This window comes from Rousettus aegyptiacus, unplaced genomic scaffold (assembly GCF_014176215.1).
Source record: "Rousettus aegyptiacus isolate mRouAeg1 unplaced genomic scaffold, mRouAeg1.p scaffold_m13_p_11, whole genome shotgun sequence".
Taxonomy (NCBI): Eukaryota; Metazoa; Chordata; class Mammalia; order Chiroptera; family Pteropodidae; genus Rousettus; species Rousettus aegyptiacus.
In genome coordinates, this window is record NW_023416286.1 from 56,013,221 (window position 1) to 56,032,941 (window position 19,721).

General features: G+C 36.8%; 1 protein-coding gene across 1 annotated transcript in view; it reads right to left on the minus strand.

Moving 5' to 3' along the window:
- ITGBL1 (integrin subunit beta like 1) overlaps window positions 1–7,456 on the minus strand; it is a 177,970-nt gene extending 170,514 nt beyond the window's left edge. Inside the window, exons 1-2 of the mRNA XM_016123151.2 lie at window positions 6,909–7,456; window positions 5,729–5,946 (exon numbers count right to left, since the gene is read on the minus strand). Of these exons, the coding sequence (XP_015978637.2) occupies window positions 5,729–5,946; window positions 6,909–7,006 (316 nt within the window). The 5' untranslated portion in view covers window positions 7,007–7,456. The remainder of the gene's footprint in view (window positions 1–5,728; window positions 5,947–6,908) is intronic.
- Window positions 7,457–19,721: the final 12,265 nt, after the last annotated feature.

Sequence of the window (19,721 nt, forward strand, 5' to 3'; positions counted from 1 at the left end):
CAAGTAAACAGGGACCTCAGTCCTATAACCACGTAAAATAAGTTCTCTCAACATTGAATGACCATGAAATGGATTCTCTCTGAGAATATCCACAAAGGAACAGAGCTTGTAAACACCTTATCTTTGGGATACTCACATTAAACATCTGACCCACAAAACTATAAGAAAATGCATTTGTGTTCTTTAAGAAACAAAGGTTATGGTAATTTGTTATAGCAGCAGCAGTAGCAACAACAAAACCCTAATACAATGGCAGAAAATGGAACTTAAGAAATTTCTTTGTCTTTCTTTGTAACTCCTTAGGGAATTCTTCAGATAAAAGACCATATCTGGGATTTCTGCTCCTATGGCATTGATCACCCACTTCCAAACCCTGAGCATCATGAGTCACAGGTCAGATTTAACAATTGGTGTCTGTAGACCAGGGAGCTGAGTAGCTTTTTGGGGCATTATGATACCAAGAAACAAAAGATGTCAGTTTTAGTATCATGTCTCAAAATGCACTGAAGGCTTTCAAGAACGCTGTGGAGGTTTATGCTTTGCAAATTTAAATTGTAACACATAGGTTTGTTCCCATATGTTCCCCTCTCTTTCTGTGGAACTTTTACTTAAAAAATAACTGCTGAACTGATCACACTGACACTATTTGATCTAAGCACCATAATATTATAAATTTGTTCTAGATTATCAAAATGTGTGAATGACCTGATCCGAGGCCAACATTTTTCGGTCTCAATGGTAGAGACACAGAGTGGTGTCCAAATAAAGCAGCACAATGGAGAGAAAGCAGTGTACAGGTCTGGCACTTTCTTGAGGATGGAAATCTTTAACTTGTACATGTCACTTGGGGTAAGACAAAATACATTAGTCCAAAATAAATGGATCTAGAAGAGTAGAGCTCAAACGAGAGGCTTACATGAAATGGAAGAGCTAGTCACAGGAGATTCCGGAATGTGTTCTCCAAAACTACAGGAGATGTCAGGACCACGATGAAAATACACAAAAGGAAGCGATCAGAGTCTGTCTGCCCCACCCAGTGACAGAAAGGGATATAAAAAAGCAAAGCATAGTAAATACAAACGAGGGCCGGAAAGAGGTAAGGGAGTGGGCAACTAGAATAGGATAAGGCTTGTACAAAGAGAGAGAAATTGGAAGATGGAAAATGACTGAGAAAAGAAAAGCCAAAGAGTGATGCCACGAAATGATTTTGGAGGGAGTTATTCAACCACTTAGGAAAAATGTAAGTATGGGAAAAAAGCAAGTCAAACAGTCCTAAGACAGACTAGAAAGAGCCAGAAAGGCCAGCTCTTATGAATAATTACATACAAATCTCTTATTATTTACTTAACAGCATAATACTCAGAAATATTTGGAAAAAAATACTAATATTTATATATTGGGGAGTTTCTATTTATTTTATTTTTATATTGCATGTGTTTATGAATATACGAATCAATGTTTATAAGAATATTTTACATACAGTCTAAATAAATATAGAAGTGCATACATTATATGGATAGTAAATATATTTATACATAAATATAAAAATTATTCTGAATAATACCATGCAGAATGTTAAGATCCTTTATATTCATAAAGATCTTGTTCCATTCAGAGAAATCCAATGACTGGCTCAGGATTAATGATACAAACAATTTAATCCAAGTTTCCCATCTAGCCCCAGATCTGCCAATGAAGTCCAGACTCTTATTCTGCTAGCAATAATTGTTCATTTTACAGAAATTCCAGATAAAAATAAGCCTCCATTCCCTAATAAGAACTTTTAGCCATTAATTCGGTGTCACATGGTTCTTTCTCCTCACATCTTCACTCCCTCAGTTCTTTCATATTCTCAGTCACTTATCACCTTACTCATCTTTGGGTACTAAAGCATATTGATTCTATCTCTCAAGAGTGTTTAAAATTTATCATAATTCTATCCTTACTCTCTCTCCATTGGACTACAGTTTAAATGGTATCTAAACTGAGTTCCTTGCAACCAAGTGTCTACTCCAACCTGCTGTCCCTCAGGCACCCCATCACTTTCCATGAGTCAGAGCACTAACCACGGCACCCAGGTTCAACCACTTCGTGGCTCTTGTACGCTGTTTAACTGAGCACGAACTTCACATCCAAGTTCAAAGTCCTCCATAACATGCTCACTTAAGACTCTCAATAGATCTTCTACTTTCCCCTAAAATCCAGCCAGGTCAAACCTAGAATCCCTCGCTATTTCCCAAACACACATTTTTCTGTCTCTAAACCTTTGCTTGAATTTTTCCTCACTCAGAATTCCAACAGCCCACCTTTTGGATTCAAAACTCCCTAAACTTAAAGATTTATGTCAAGTTCTACCTCTTTCTCAAGAACTTCTAACCACAGTATTTCATTTCTGTCTTAATAAAACCCTCATAGAAATTCGTAGAGATTCTATTCTGCACTGCATTATAAGTATTTGGTATTTCTCTTAATCTCCCTACTCAATGAGAAGCTGTCATGTAGTCTTCGCCTTGATATCCCCTTCAATAGCAGAGATATACAGCATTTCTTGTTTGCTAAATTGAATTCAGTTAGCTTTTCCCAGTTACTAAAACCGAAACCCTTTTAAGTGACATTATATATGTATGTGTGTGTGTGTGTGTGTGTGTATGTGTGTATAATCTATATCTATATCTATAAATCTCTATACACATTAGAAAAGAATTTTAAGAAACCAGTATTTTAAGTGAAATCATAGCTATTTAGATGGGTTTCCAGGGATGCCTTGAAATATAGTTTGTTTTTATATAACCAAACATTTTACTGTTCTTGAAGATTATTTCGCCAAAATTAGGTTACTCCTTATTAGAATTTCACATCCACAGGAATAATCACTGGGCCAGGCTTTATGCTATTGACGTCTAAGTGTGATGCACGTGTCATGAACAAGTGGACAATGGAAGAAATAGACCACTGGTAATAATATAAACGTAATCACTTTCAACCAGCTCAAACTAAAATAAGTATGTTTCTTGTGATTCACAGTATTAGAATCCCAGTGGAGTTAACTTTAAAAGGGCATTGTGTATCTAATACAGCTGTTCAGAGCATGGGCCAAAATAACTATCCTTGCTCGACCTTTTGAGCTTTGGGATCAATAACAACAAGACTGGACTACACTAAGGAAACTAAATTGCTTTTACTGCGTTAAATGCCCAACAAACACTAAGTAAGGCTGCCTCTCTCTCACTCTCTCTTTCTCTCCCTCTCTCCCTGTCTCCCTCTCTCTATCATTTATCTTTTTATCTGTCCAGCCGTCCATACTATCTGCTATCCATACTAGCTCACCTTTTGTGCATTGCTATAATAATGTTTATATATATATATATATATATATATATGTATGTGTATATATATGTATGTATGTACATATATATATATACACATATATATTAATATGTATTGAGCACTTTGTGTAAAACACTATTCTAAGTGTTTTACATATGGTAAACCTCACAACGATTCTGAAACGTAGGTACTGTAATTATCCCATTTTATATGATGAAATCAAGGCTCAGGAATTTAAGTAACTTCCCAGGTTCACACAGCTGTTAGATGGTAGGGCTGGGGTTTAAATCCTGGAAAATTTCCTCCAGAACCTATGGTCTTAACCATTCTGTGATACAGTACCAGAGGATGATTTTGTTTTCTTCATAGAGGTCTGGGAGGTCTCTGGAAAGTATTCTATTTCTAGAAATTACCTACAGGAACTTATCATAGAGGTGAAGGCTCAGATGCCCATACAAAAATAAAAGACAATCTACTTTGTTTCTAGCTTACCAGCTATAATATTGGAATTATTTCTTGAAGATGGGATTGAAAAGCTAAATTTAAAGCAAAGAATAAGCAGGGGAGCTGGCAAGGCAGCCCAATGGGCTGTGTATAAGGATTTCTTCATTGGCCCAGCAAACATAAGACCTTTGCCGGGGCAGATTCTGCACCAGGCCCTGCAGTGTAGGCCTTGAAAGGTATCAGTCAGAATGACGAGAATGGAAAATGAACACAGTTATTCCATTCAGCCTTGAAATAAAGAGAAGCAGTTTGCCTTCTACAGGAATGCACGCATAAGCAAATAAAACCATGGGTGACTCAGTGCTGCATTTTGTATCAGAGAGGAAGGAATGCAGTGACTAAGATGTTACGGGTAAACAACAAATCACTTTCCATGGGAGATAAACAAGAGCACTATATGCCAAGACAATATCTCTGCATAATTTCACCTAAAGTAATCAGAGAAGCTTCTTCAATAGGGGAATTTTATCTGATGGCACCCATAACTACTTTCACTGGTTGAAGAGACTACATCTTACTCCTTTTCCAATAAAAGAACAATACAAAATGCCCTAAAAAAAAAAAAAAAAAAAAAAAAGTGCTCTGAACTCATGATATTGAAGAGGCCTTGCCAGAGGCAATAAAATTCAGAGGAGCTAGGTGGAAGTTGAATTTGGAATGAAATATTAGACAATACTTAGCTTTCATTGCTAAGGGCTGCCCTTAATAATGCTGCAGCTTACGAGACTGACGAAGTTAAAATAACAAGTTGTGGCATTCACTATTTTTAAAGGGTCGAGCTGCATGCAGTCTTCAGAGGGTAAACAACCCACATAGAAGCACCTGTGCCCCTCTGAATTACTTATATGACTATTTTTTCCACTGCCAAACTGCCTGCATATTAAGTATTCTCTCTATGCACTTCTGGGCCCAGGTGCCAAGACAAAAACAATTTGCTGTAAACTCATTCTTGATCTCTGCATGTTAGTGTTGGACTCTCATTCTTAGCTATGATGTAGGTAAAATAAGTTGTGATTTTTTTCCAACAAATTTTCCAAACCCTGGTTGGAATGCATTGTGTTGTCCTTTTACTAACAGAGTGCCTATATCATTTACGATGACCTAATTGAGGTTCTTGGCCTGAAGTAAATGGTTATGTGAAACTAGTAGAGGTTGGGAGTGTTCTCTACAAAGAATATCTTGACCCTCTCCAATATTAGGACCCTAGTCACTCCTTGGAAATGTGCAAGGGAAATGAATTTATTTTTCACTCCACCCTTACAAAATAACAAGTTTCACTGCAGCTAAAAATTTCAAGCACCTAAAACAATACAAAGGCAACTTCCTCTAAGTAGATATGAGCCTGCTTATTTTCTCCTTGTTATGGTTTCTGATATGCACTTATGAATGTGAACCGTACACTAAGTACGAGGGCAAATCAGACTTCAATACACAACCTGTCCCCCTGGAATTTAGGAAAATAATATTTCCCTGTGTTTCCTCAATGAAAATAAAACACAGGCTTATGTTCTGCAAATATTATGATTAACATTTGTGTTTGGGGTAGGAGAGCCCAGCAAAATAACTCTATTTTTGAGGAAGTTGTAAGATTTAGTCTGTAATAAGGAACTAAAATAGAGGGAAGTGAAATTTATAATTAAGTGAATGAATCTTACAAATATTATTTTCACTTAAGTTTGGACCCTAGGGTGGAAGAAAGTATTATAATACATGATTCCAGAATAGACTAGCCAAAGAATACCTTCGCGAATGGCAGCAATTTCCTTGCGGGCCGTACGTGGAGAGGTCTGTCCTCATACTTCTCTCCGCTAGGAAATGGCAGAAGCCTCAGAAGGAAGTTCTTCCCCATTCTCGCGGGAGTCGCGTGTCACGGAGAGGAGACAGAACCCTCCCTTACCTGCACAGGTGTTCCCATCGTAGGTCTCGCACACCCATTCGTGGCACTCACAAAGGGGCCCGAAGTACACGCCTGGCTCTCTCACGTGACAGATGCAGATCCCACAGTCGCACCGGCCCCGGCCGTGGCACAAAACGCCCCCTGGGGGCTGCCCTGGTGCCCTGCACCGGCGCTCCGACTCGGCCTGGGAGAGCCTGCACAGGGCACCGGGCCCGCTTCTGCATGGGATGACAAACCAAGGCAAGGCCATGGTCAAGCACAGACACTGTCCCTACTGCTCTGAGCCCACATTTCCTCCCAATGTTCACTCAGCTGGAGACAGATAATCCCTGAGGCTCCACATTTCTCAGGGAAACAACCTCCCTCTAGAAGAGCTGTTATCCCAGATAAACAATACCACCCAGGGGTTATCAGCTGAGAAATGACCATGACCCAAATGTCTAAGCAGTGACTTACCCACCCAGGAAACAGACCATCTTTCAGTTGTATAAAAGTGACTCAGCCCTACCCCTTGCAAATTTGTCACTGAATTTTATATGCACATTTAGATTAAATGCAAATTAATCCACTTAGCTGACTTTTCAGTTCTCTTTGAAAAGTCTCATTGATATATGATAGCCAGGGGCGGTTATTTTATTAAAAGAGAGAGGGGGAGAGAAAGAAGAGAAGAAAAAAGAAAGAAAAGAGGAATATATAGAAAGAACTACGCACATTATAATAGCATAGGTCATAATGCTTTTGAAAGTTGCATTAAGCAGTGCTTCTAAACTATACTTTTTAAAAGTTTAGCTTTGCAATGCACCTCAAAATCTCCTACAAAATGTAATACAAAATGTAATACAGATCCATGAAATAATTTTGCCTTATAGGCTATGAAAACATATAGATACACATAGAACTACCTTTTAACTAATGGCAGAAATTCCTCCTATATGCATTGTCATAAGAGGAAATTATATATTTATTCAATGCTTCTATTTTTCTGAACCAAAAGCTAAAGGACAGAAGTGAAGCAAACACAACATAGATATAAGGAAAGGAACAGAAACAGGTTGAAAACAATTCATTCCGTGTCCAACTTTGTAACTGCTCTTGGCTTAGGGCAAGCCATCCTGCAAGCTTGAGCTCTGCCACGCAAAGCAGGGCAGGTCTGTTTTAAAGAAAAACAAACCAAACTTACCTCAGAGAAGGCGAGAAGCTTTGAGGAACAGCTGACAGCCCCGAGAAGAGGAGGGAGGAGGCCAGCAACAAGAAGTTCCTGAAGCCTGCGGGACGCATGCTGGGCTCCCGGACTGTGGAGGAGACCTGTACCTCTGCAAGGTGGGGCTCACAGAGGGAGGCTGCAAGACGGCGAGGTGCCACCAGCAGATGGCCAGGCAGAAGGACCCACGCACGCTCAAGGAGCGCAGGTCCGGGGATCTACCCGGAGCAGCAAGTGCGTTGATGAACTGCCTGCGAGGATTTGGGCAGCGGCACCGCTCTGGGCGGGGTGCTGGTGCCAAACTCCTCAACTGGAGAGTCTAGGCAGGAAAGTAATTAGAAACAGTTGTACAAGCAGATGGTTTGTTTTGACATTAAAAAAGAAATGTCCTGTTCACAGATTCGAGAAAATCGTTTCTTTCTTCAAGTACAAGCCCCAGAAATATCTGACAGAAGATTTGAGCTAGCTCATATTGAAGGGACAGATAAAATAATCCCCAAGATGTGAGGTAAGGGAGAGGCTGGTAATGTCAGCGTGAAGACTTGGCGGGGGAATTATTCACCACATGCTTTTTAAGAATGCACTCTTTGGGGTATGAGTTGTGAGAGGCAAGAAAAAGTGATAAACAAAACTTTTTCTTGTACGTTTTATCCTTTGTTTTAAATCGTGGGTATTAAATTTCTTAAGGCTTTAAAAAGTGTGTTGATTCTAGTTGTCTGAGCCAGTAGTTTTATCACATCACATTTTTTCCTGACTTGGACAGTTCAAATAGTGGTTGTCCCAAATTCACCCTACTCTTCCCTGTGAATCAAGTATGAGGAAACAAAATAGAATGATTACAGTATCAATTGCACTGAAAAGTCATTAGCGTCCTTTATTAAGCACCTACTATGTGCCAGTCACTTAGTATATTTGATCTCTAATTGTGACAAGAACCACACATTCGTTTATTTATTTTGCAAACATGAATTTGGCATTTATGAGGTACCAGGCTCTGTGCCAGTTAGAGAAGACACAACAGGGAATTAAGGAGACATGATCCATACCCTGGGAATCCAATGTGCTTGCAGATATTAATCAAAACAAAAATGCAAATATAAAAGGATAAAAAGTTACAAATGCAATGAAAAAGGAGTGCAGTTACTTCCAGATTAGCTAGATGTACCTTACCTAATCAAGATGATGTCATTTGAGCTAAGGAATAAAAAATGAATGGAAGTTACTTGGGCAGCAATGGGGAAGAGCTTGAAGAGAGTAGGGAAGCATTCTTATTTTAAAGTTCAATAAACTGAGGGCAAAGAGTGACCCCTTGCTCAAAAGTAACTTACCGATCTGCTTAAAATCACCCAAAAAGTTAAAGTGAGATTTCAGCTGAAATCTGTGGGAACTCAAACGCCACACATTGTCCCATACATCGTGTGGTCATTTGGGAAAAGTATTACGGAGGGTTATATGGGAAGGAAGAAAAGATTCTTCTTTCACTTTAAGAAAAGCACCTTAGATACAATGGTTCCTCATGAAATAAAACCATCCACGCTGTGATTCTGTGACCTTAAAATTAGAAATAAGCTATACAGGATGGGATTTCTCCCTGTCATTTACATCAACAGATGTAAGACCAGTCCCAACGTTTGCCTGCTGGGGCAAGAAGGCAAATGAGCATCCTCCGAGCAGAGCCTACGGCTTTCCTCTTGCTTCCTCAATCTCCATCTGCACCAGGAGGGGCTCTGCCTGGGGCACATCCCAGCCTGCAGAGCTAAACCTTCTCCAAATGGCTGATCCTTTGTCAGCCCTTAGGATGAGGCAGATACATGCTGGTGGCTGGATCTATCATGAAGTGGACATACTGAGGAGAGGTGTGCATGGGAGTCCTGGGTACCTAGAAGACTAGGTTTAGAAGGAATGACATAGGCTCTGACTTTGGAGGTTCCCTGGATCACATGAACTACTCATCTTGTGGGAAGGGAGTATGTCTGGAGGTGAGACAGAGGGAGTCACTAAACCAGTCATTCTCAAAGTGAGGTTTGTGAACTAGCAGCAGCAGCAGCGGTACCTAGGAACTTGTTAGAAATGCACGTTTTCAGACCCCAACCCCAGGCCTACTGAATCACAGTGTGCATTTCAATAATACTTCGAAAAGAGAAATCTATTTGCACACTATAATCTGAAAAGTCTTGCAAAGCCCAGGGCTAAGGGCTGGGGCCACAGATGCCTGCCTCTAAGGGTGGTATTTACACTCACTCCTAGTTCAAGTTCTGGCATTAGATGACTTCCTAGCCACGTGTAACACTATTTAAAAAATTTCAGTTACTCAGAGAATATGGGAATAGTAGAAGGGAAGCATCAATTCCAAAGCCTGAATAGTAATTTATAATGAAAACATGGAGCTTTTAATAAATGAGTCATACTTTTTGAGAGAAAAAAATCGCTGTGAAAAAAGGACCTGATGTTTGAAGATTTCTTTCATAAATTAAAACATTTTTTAACTTGTGTTGTTTGCATACCATGTGGTATTCAGTGAGGAATATCGTCATTAAAAGTGTGCTTCTGTGAAGTAAAGATAGTATGTACTATGTGACTGAAAGTATTTAAATATTCAGATCATTTTATTACTGTGACTCAGAGAAAATATTCCCAGAAAGTTGAAATAGTTATACTGTGGCTGACTTGGTGACTCAGTACTCAGTAGAAAGTCTTGGATCCATAAAAACTCTGTCAAAATAAAATGAATAACTTAAAATTTTATCCTTTTAGCAAACTTTTTTTTTTTTTTCCCAAAGTACTAAATGCCTTGGAAATACAGACTTTCTCTCCTCTCTCAATTTGTAGAAACCTCAAGGGCACACATTCTAAGAGAGCAAATGTAGGGTCCAATGGCTGTTTGGAAGGCCCTGACCCTGTGACACATCTGGGGAAAAGGTAGTGGGTTGGACACACAGTGGAGGTTCCCTGGGGAGACTGTCTAGAACCAAATTCAAAGGGGTTAAAAATCTCTTAGTCCTTGAACATAGTCCTTGAGTTCTCAGGTTACAAAATCATAGAATCTCAGGGTTTGAGGGATATTTTTTTAAAGGTCTGGTCTCAAATTAAATTTGTAGACAACATTCAACACAACTGCCAAATGATTAGATAGACTGATTAAGAAAACAAAAATGAAAGGGAACACACCTTTTCTGAGTGGCTCTGAAGTTTTCACCCCTTGGTTTCAAATCTACTCCAAAAGGTCATTTAAAATAATATCTTGATCATAGCCTTGCTGAAAATATTTTAAGATGTAATATATGTGTTCCTCAGTTCCACTACCTATCCACATACTCCTCAAATAATTCTACACTTCTCAAGATAAACATTCTTATTTGCATTACCTCTTCCTTGTATATTACAACTTCAGGTCTTCGATACCCTGATTTCCTGAGTGTTTTTGCTTTGTCTAGTGTGGTTGCTTCTGTAAAGTATAACATGTACAACTGAGACCATAAAGTAGGTGTGTGGAATTGTTTTGTTTGTAAACTGGACCTTGTACACAGAGGGTAAAGATAGACCAAAGAAAGAGTCAGACCACTCTAAGTCGGTAATGTCAGGTTTAATAAGCAAGGAAACTTATATATGGCGCTTGTCTTGAGTGGTTGCCAAAGACAAGTAGATCTCCAGAGCCACCCACCAGAATCTTCCAAGTTTGTAGGGATGTTTTAACTAAGTTCAGTCACATAAACCATACAGATAATCTCAATAACACATTGTTCTGTCAAAGCTGTGTCCTTGAAAAATGCTCCTACCGTGGGAACAATGGGTAGAAGTTACATTCCAAATACAGGAGATGGAGTGAGGAGCCTCTAATTACCAAGGTCTAACTCAAGCTACTACTTTCAGCATTCTAAGTTCATATAGTGTACATCTACTAGTAAACCGATGGTCACATTAACTTTTTGACTATGTCATTACTCCAATCATGGGCTTTCACGAGTATATCTTTCCCCGGATATAAATTGATATTTATCTTTATTTGATTTTATCTAAGCTGAGCTTTTATCCAGTAAATATCATTATAGACACCATTTTCATATTTCTCTCATCCTTCAAAAAGTAAGTCTTATGAGTACACTTTCTCCATCATTATCTAAATAATTGATAATTTAGTTGAAAAAAAATTATGGTTAGGACCAAGCTTAGATGAGACCATTCTTCAAGACAGTAAGTCCCTTAATCAGCACATACTGACTAGGCAATCCACCCACTACCAGTGTCTTAAGTTTTCTGGAATCAGCCTATGTCTTCACTGTGTTTATAAGAATCTTATAAAAGATTTCATTAGTTGCCTCACTAACCTTAGTTTCCCAGGTAAAACTTGGGCTTTTGCACGTCTCTGTCAGTAACTAAAACATACATATTATATACTCAATATATATTTCAAGCATGAATAATTAATCAAAAAATTATCTGCAGTGTAAATAATAGGAGTCAACAAATGATTCAGGTTATATGATGGATCCTGGATCAGTAGTCAGATGACATTTGTAAACTTTCGTACCCTCCGAACATCATGTATATACAACATAAATCCAAATAACACCAGATCCTCTTTCTATATCCCCAATTTTTATTAATTATATCATTTTTACCTAAGTCCTATAGCCATAATTCTAATAGCTATCTTTGCTTCTTCCCTCCAATTTACCTAGATTATCCAGTAAATCCCTGAATCATGCTGATTCCATTTCTTAGCAATCTAGACTCCCACTTCCACATCGCTACTTTAACTTTTATTTTGCGCAACGTTGCCATACTTTAATAACTAGCCTCGCTGCATTCAGTCTCATCCTCAGTGTCTACCTCTTACACTGCTTCCCAGGAGATCTAACATACAAATTTCATTATGTCTATTCCCTACCAAAAAATAATTTAATAGCTTTCCACTGTGTAAAGCGTAAAGCTCAAGTCTTCTATAATTTCATACAAGACAATTTATATTTAGACTCCAACTGTGTTCATAGTGAATGCTCCACCCAGATCCCTGCTCCAGGGCCCATGAATTCACCCTCTTGCTGATGGCAGTAAGGGCTGCCGATGGCCCACAGCTGCCCCCTCACCAGGAATTGCCCTATGCGTCAGGAACAGCCTCCCCTAAGGCTGATCACTCATATCTAAGACAGTCCTTTAATCCTTACCTGCAATAGTATTGACATCCTCATACCCCTTCTATGGAAAATGTAGAGCTGGATAACTTTATCCTGTACTTCATGTCAACAAGGCAAGGGATGTTTTAACTAAGTTCAGTCACAAAAACCATACAGATAATCTCAATAACACATAGTTCTGTCAAAGATGTGTCACATGTGAAGCTGAATAAGAAGTTTTTGAGAAATAGTTATTTATTTATTTATTTGTTTGTTGTTTATTATTTAGGAGTATGTATGTATGTATGTATGTATGCATGTATTTTTCCCTTTATTTATTCTTTCTCCTTTCTTCCTCCTTCTTTCTTTCCTTTCTTCCTTCCATCCTCTGTCTAAAGCTGTTCCCCTGGCCAAGCACCCTTTATTCTGTTTTATTTTCTTGTCAGGCCTTATCAGGGTCTAACATTCTGTTTTTCTGTTTATGCACCTACTGTTTATGATCTTCCATTCTCCATTTAATGGCAAGTTCCATGAGTGCAGAGACTTTTGCCTTCTTGTTCTTACCTATAATTCCGGTATCTGGCACAGGGTAGAATCTCAACAAATATTTGCTTAAGAGTAATTGAATGAGTGAATGAATGAGTGACTTTTAAAAGTTTGATACACTTTGATTAAGTTGAATAATTTCAACTTAAGGATAGTATTTCAGGTTTAATGGAAGGAAAGAATCAACACATTGTAATAAGATAAATTTAGACAACTAAAATATAAAAATCAGCAAGAAAATTATATTCATCATGAAAAAATTAAGAAAGCTAATCTAGAGTCAGATAATCAAAAGCTCATCCTAAACTCTCTATATATGTGTGGCACACTAATTGTTCCCATAGAGTCAAGTTGAAAGTAAAAAAGATCTCAATTTCACTTAAAACCCACTTGCATAATATTTTCAGCTAAAAGGAGGCTTCCAGGTTTTCAAATAGTAAAAGGTACACCAAAGCTTTCAGGAAGGCTAAATATTCCCAGGCAGCAATAAAAATAAGTTTAAATTTCCAAGAAAAAGAACTTTTCATCTGGGCCAGAGCTGTGGAATAAAAAGGTGTTTAGTTAACATCTTTTCCAGACACGAGTGCAGAACCAGAAGGCATTTTTTTCCTCCCACGTAGTAAAAACACCTGGAAATATTAGGAGCCTCTGGGATTAGAAATAATCTTTCTTTCAGTGTTCTGAGTATTTTTGCAGTTCTAGTTGATGTTGAAAGGAAATTTTAGAAAAAAAAATCTAGAAGTTGTTTTCATTGACTTCAGAGAAAAAGATTTATCATTTCAATATTATTTTATTTTAACTCATAGACTCTTAATTCTTAAAGTGATGCTCAACTGTTAATCAATTAATAACAACTGAAAGGATGTAATCAGGAACAGACAAGTGAAGAGAACACTGAACTACCTATTTAAAGAAAGGTTTCTGATGCTGGTTCTGTCATCCCATAGCTGCCTGATCTTGGCTGGGTTCCTTAACCTTCTGAATTTCATTTTCCAAAATGGCATGGTTAAAGGGAACACTAACTTGACTCTCTCTAAGTCTAAATTTCTGTGTTTATATTTTCTCTAAGAAAATATTTGCCCAATATCTTCCTATAATTAAGGGAGAAATAGGAGTGTGTGTGTATGTGTGTGTGTGTGTGAGTGTGTGTGTGTGTATCCCACTTATCTGCAATACCTCCAATAGGCAAATTCACAGAAACCGAAAGAAGAATGGTGGGTGCCAGGGGCTGTGGGGAGGGGATGGGGGGGGTTATTGTTTAATGAACACAGAGTTTCGGTTTTGCAAGATGAAAAAAGTTCTGAAAATGGTTGTGATGGTGGCACAGTAATGTGTGTGTACTTAATCCCACTTGAAATGCTTAAAATGGTCAGTTTCATGTTATGCATATTTTATCTCAGTAAAAACAAAAATGAGTGAAAAAAACAGGAATATATATACATACAAATATATATATGTGTGTATATATATACATATATATATTCGTGTGCATTTGCACCTACATTAGGGAGGAAATGGTGAAAACTAGTAATTAGTTTTTTGGTAATGGGTATTTATATAAAGCTGTTTTATATAGCATAAGTTTTCAGAGATTAAAAATTATTTCATTCATGTGCATTGTTATTTAAACATTGTTCCAGGGCCTTTCCCACTACACGGCCCGGTCTGCGAAGCTGCACTCGGTAACGTTAACCACTCGTCTTCCTCAACATTACAGCACTACTCAGGTATTTTGTGCAATGTATATCAGATACTACCCTACTTTAAAATTTTATTCATACTACTGCGTCCATTATTTTTACTAGTATTCCAATATTAGTAAGGTCAAGTCTACATAAATTAGGGGAAAAAAAACAGACTGAAAAAAGACTATCTAGGGGAAGAGAGAGAGTTGGCAAGTTGGATGCTAAGGGCAGACATTACATTTTTCTGTTTATGCTTATGAGTCAGGAGCCTTGCCCCAAGAGCATTGTTTTAGACACTAAAGCATGATAGAAATAACAATAGAGGTACGGGAGCCCATAACAAAGCTAAGCTATTTCCCATAGTCATATGCTACTTATAAAACTTAAACTATAGCTATAAAAGATATCATATGGACTTTGATGCAATTTATTTGACTAGGCAACTTGTTGTAAACATTTTTTTATGGTGAAAATTGTCAGCAAAATTTTTAATTTTCATAAACAATGAAGAAATTCCATATTATAGAATATTTCATTTAATAAAAGCTTGGTAACCAATCTAGATAAATCACTGTGAACAGGATATGAATGCAATTGCTTTAGGAAAAGAGAGGGGTAAATGAGGCTAATAATCAAAAAGAAGAATAACTGAGTAGCTAAGAATTAGAATGATAGAGCCAGTTTTTGAGGAGAGAGCAGCTCATCATCTTGTCTGTGAGTAACACAGTCTCTTACCACTTCTTCCTTCACCTCTGCTTTTCTCTTGACCACACAACACCAAAAATTACATTTACATTTTAAGCTCTGGTCAAATGGTCAGAGAACTTGCTTGTTTAGGTAACTCGGCCCCCAAATCAGGTGGTTTGACATTGTAGAGTCAAATTATGCTTCATATTTAATAATTCTTGAAAATCTAAATGTCTTTAATTGTTTCTGGTGAGCTGAAAGGGTATTGAATGCAATGGGAAAATTGAGTTCTTTGTTTCACAATTATTATATTTTTAATTAAATTTCTTCCTGGGATTATTTATAATTGATTTGATTTAACTGTGTATAGTAAGAGAGATAGCATATGCTTTTTTTGAACTAATGATAAAACTATAAAATGGAACAAAAAAGTTATTAAGTGATTTTACTCATATATTTTTATTTTTATTTTTATTGTGTTAATTCTACCAAAAAATTATTGTAATGGCTTAAATATCTAAATTTTTTAAACTTGATGAAGCAACAAATAATTGAAAAATCAATCCATTCTCTTTCATTTAGAACCTGTGATGTGTTAGTCGCTTTCCATGCCGTATTTCAAATACGAGATGTGACTCTATGTAAGATTCATTATCATTTTATATGCCACTGAGAAAGAAAAAATATGGCCAGTACATTGGACATGTGTTCTTATCAATTAAATTTTTAATTTTATGTTTATTGAAAAAGATCTTTTAGGCTTTTTTAGAAGTACATTTATTCTGATTTATCTCTATTCTATAAATAAAAGGAAAAACACAAGTGAAATAAGTTAGTTGAGGTATTTCTAAAACTCCGTTGCAGAATCTGATATTAACTACTCAACTTAGAGCTATTGACAATTTTTCACACCACGTCTGTGTCTGTAAGTGTTGATGATGCTTAGTTATAGATTACTTACAACAAATCTACAAAAGAAGTCAAATTCCTTTGGTACTGAGATATTAGCATATTTGAATAGCAAGTCAATTTGGGTTCCAACTTCCAGAATTTTGCTAAACTCATTTGAATCTCCATGATCCAAACCTGTCACCACAACAATTTGGTTTCAAGATTGCTCTGCTAGTGTCTCTGGGATTTTATTTGAAGAGGCTGACACCACTTTTACAAGTTTCAAGATCAGAGTGTTGGACCTTTGTACATATCATGACTGCTTGGCCAACCGATATTGCAAGATGCCATCAATTGCTATCAATCTGACTGCAGAGTTGTTAAAAACATGAACAAAATATTTGCCTCTGAGTGTCAACAAGATACTTACTTCATTATTACAACAACTTCATAAGGTAGAAATATATTGCACACCAAAGTCAGGCGAATAAACCAAGATAATAATGCTAATAAGTTATAGATAAAGCATTTGTGCATAAAGTCAATTGCTTCTTTTGGAACAGAATTGGTCTTAGGTCAAGTGACAAAGAAGGCAAAATTTGTCCTGTACTCCTACATTTTCCACTTCGGCTATTTCTTTCTCCTTTTCTGACACTTGTTCTTAGGTAACTCAGAGGGGTTTTATTATTATTATTATTCAGCTTGAATATTGAAGCATTCTCATATCCTTCCTTTAGTAACTTTTACTTGCCTGCAATCATTCAGCTATTCATTCAAAAAGCATTTGGTGTGTATCTATTAAGCATCACCAAGAATGATATCAAGTTTGAGATACAGAAAAAAATGCCCATAAGGAACACAGACCAAAGGAATATTTCTCACAATTTCCAATATATCTTATGATTACAAAGGTGATTCCTATTTCATTTCTAGAGTCAGGGATATTGTTTCTTGTGCATTTATAATTTCTGAAATATTGCATTTAGTCATGAGTGTAGAAATAAAGGTACACTGTGTAAAACATCCTTCAAGAAGGAGCTAGTTAACCAGCTAGGAAAGTGTGGTCGACTGAAAGATTCAAGCTGTTGTATTCTTCAGAGACCACGTTAGCTTTCTAGTCAAGGTCATTATGGTCTTCTCAGGATGGGCCATCATTGACTGTTTAAATCAGTAGAATGCGAGCTCAGCAATATCTTGCCAACATAGTATCCTCTAAGGCAGATTCCCAATCCTCAGGGCCACAGGCCAGTACTGGTCACAGCCTGTTAGGAAATGGGTCTCACAGCAGGTGAGTGGAGGACTAGCCAGCTAAGCGTCATCTGTATTTGCAGCTGCTCCCCAGCACTGGCATCACCGTCTCAGCTCCACCTCAGATCAGGCATCAGATGCTGATAAGTGCACTTGTCCCCGGTTCCAAAAAGGTTTGGGACTGCTGCTCTAAGGGATGATCACTGAGCAAGAGTTGCCCTTAGGGCTGGCACAAAGCATGCCATGTCAGCACAGTAGAGTGATGGCTCCCCTTGCTCAATGTTGCTTCCTCCTTTTCCTCTTTCCAAATGTTATTCTTCTCAAAATTGTCTGTAATCCTAATTCGTAACATCCGCTTCCCAATATGCAACATGTTTCTTTTCATCACTTGAAATGCCCTCTCTTATCTTCCATGCAGTTAAGTTAAATCTTCTAGTTTTAAAGGTCTACTTTAGTTTAATGCCTTCCATATGTTTAGTTTTCTTTAGCCTATGAAAATAATCTTGACGGTCTCAACTTATGTTGGACTTATAGTGACAGTTTTTAACTAATGTTTACATTGTACTATACCTGTTTTATATGCCTTATATTGCTGTATTTTCTCAATGTCTTGAAATCACCTACCATAGGTGGCAGACATCACTAGTACCCTGAGCAGGTCCTCTCGGATTCACAGTATCTGTAAGTATAAGTGGAATTCCTTTGGTGTATTTTCAAAGACCAACATCTGCATATATTCTTCAGGGCACTGACCTCAGACTATTGGAACCACTTTGTCAACAAATAAAAAGAGTCAGAAGTGCCTAGAGTTTATCCCACCCTCTCTTCTCCTGACCACCCACTTACTCTTCTAAAGCCATGAATCAATGACAGCTGTGCGAAAGCCCAGAAAATTTACCTAAATTTAGACAGCCTCTGAGGTGTAAATTATAATCCAACATTCCCCTACACAATCCTGCTAATTGTTATTCTTCATGGGTCTTGAGCCTAAAATTGCACAATTGCTTATCTTCTTCCTCTCCCTGTGTTACTTCCTCCACTTCCATGTTGGTCTCCCTTAGGAGCATTTGTTTTAAAATTAACTGCACATAAATATTTATCCTGGCATTTGCCTCTGGGAAATTCAAAGTAAAATATCATATGTTTTCTATGTACTGCATGTAGCAAGTAATATTATGTAAGATATGTTAATTTGAACCATATAAAATTGCTGTTATTCAACTGTTTATGGCCAATAAAAATGGTCATTTCCAATAACCTAATATCCGTGGTTCAATTTTGAATGGTTGATCAAGAGAGACTGAATTACTTAATTTGGAGAAAAAATAGGCTACATTCAGCAACTGCCACTGTAAATTTAAAAAATTTTATGTAGATGCAATAATAATAATATATAAACATATACACAAATACATGGTAGAATTCATGATGAGCAATCATTTTCCATTCACTTGTAAAGGGCAGGAAATAGGCTTCAATTGAAGAAGATTTCTGGTGACTATTTGGAAAAATTAATATACTCTTGTATCACAAGGTGACTTTTGAAAATAAGAAAATCATTGCTTGAGCTTACAAATTCAATTACAGAGATATATTACACCAACATTTGATGTTATTGTATAAACACAACAACCAAATAATATTTATAACATTTTTGTTATATAACATGAAAATTTATAGATAAACCATTTTTCTAAAATTTTTTTACTGGATATTTTGTGTAAGAAAGGGAACAGTATATTTGATATAATTTAGTTATCATCTTGCCTGGATATAGATGCTAAATTCAATGGCATCTGAAGATTTTTTTCCAGTTCTGTAGTGTGAGAATGTTTTGAAGACTAATGAGGATATTCTCATTCAACATTATCCTCTATTTTTTTCACACTAAAATAGGAAGCTTACATTCCCTGGTGACTTAGACATTATTATAGCTATGTTTTGAGATTGATTTCTGATCAGGAAATGGAAAATTTTTAATTCCTAAAATACAAATATTTGACTATCTCACCAATATACATATTAAATAAAAGAGATAATTATTTGAACCAAGCATTTAAATCTTAAACAATTGAATTTGTGAACTAATTGCTATTTAATTTATTAAATAAATACTGATTAAGCACCTTACTGGATAAAAGTAGTATTAGACAAACAAAATAGATATGCAAAGGCTTATAAGGTTAGGTTATTCCCTCTCAGAGCCTTAAAATCTAAATAAGACTATTTACCATAATTACCACAATTCTAAATGTAAATAATTTCCATAAAAGACAATGTGGAAAGAATAGGTCCAATTTATCCATTAGAAAATATTAACATAGAATAATGAATCAGGTGAATAAATTTCCGATATCTTTGAGAAATTCTCTCAACTACTTAAATTCTTTAAGAAATAGTTGTTTTGATAGATTCCAAATGTAAACATTTCAAATTAAATTTTAATTTTTAGCTCACAATTTATTTTTTATTGTTTTTATTTTTTACACCTACAGCACCTGGTCGTCCTAGGTGGTCTCTCATCCAAGTACTAACGAGGCCTGGCCCTGCTTAGCTTCCGAAATCAAAGGGGATCTGGCTTGTTCAGGGTTGCATGGCTATAAACTCTCAAACTCAATTTT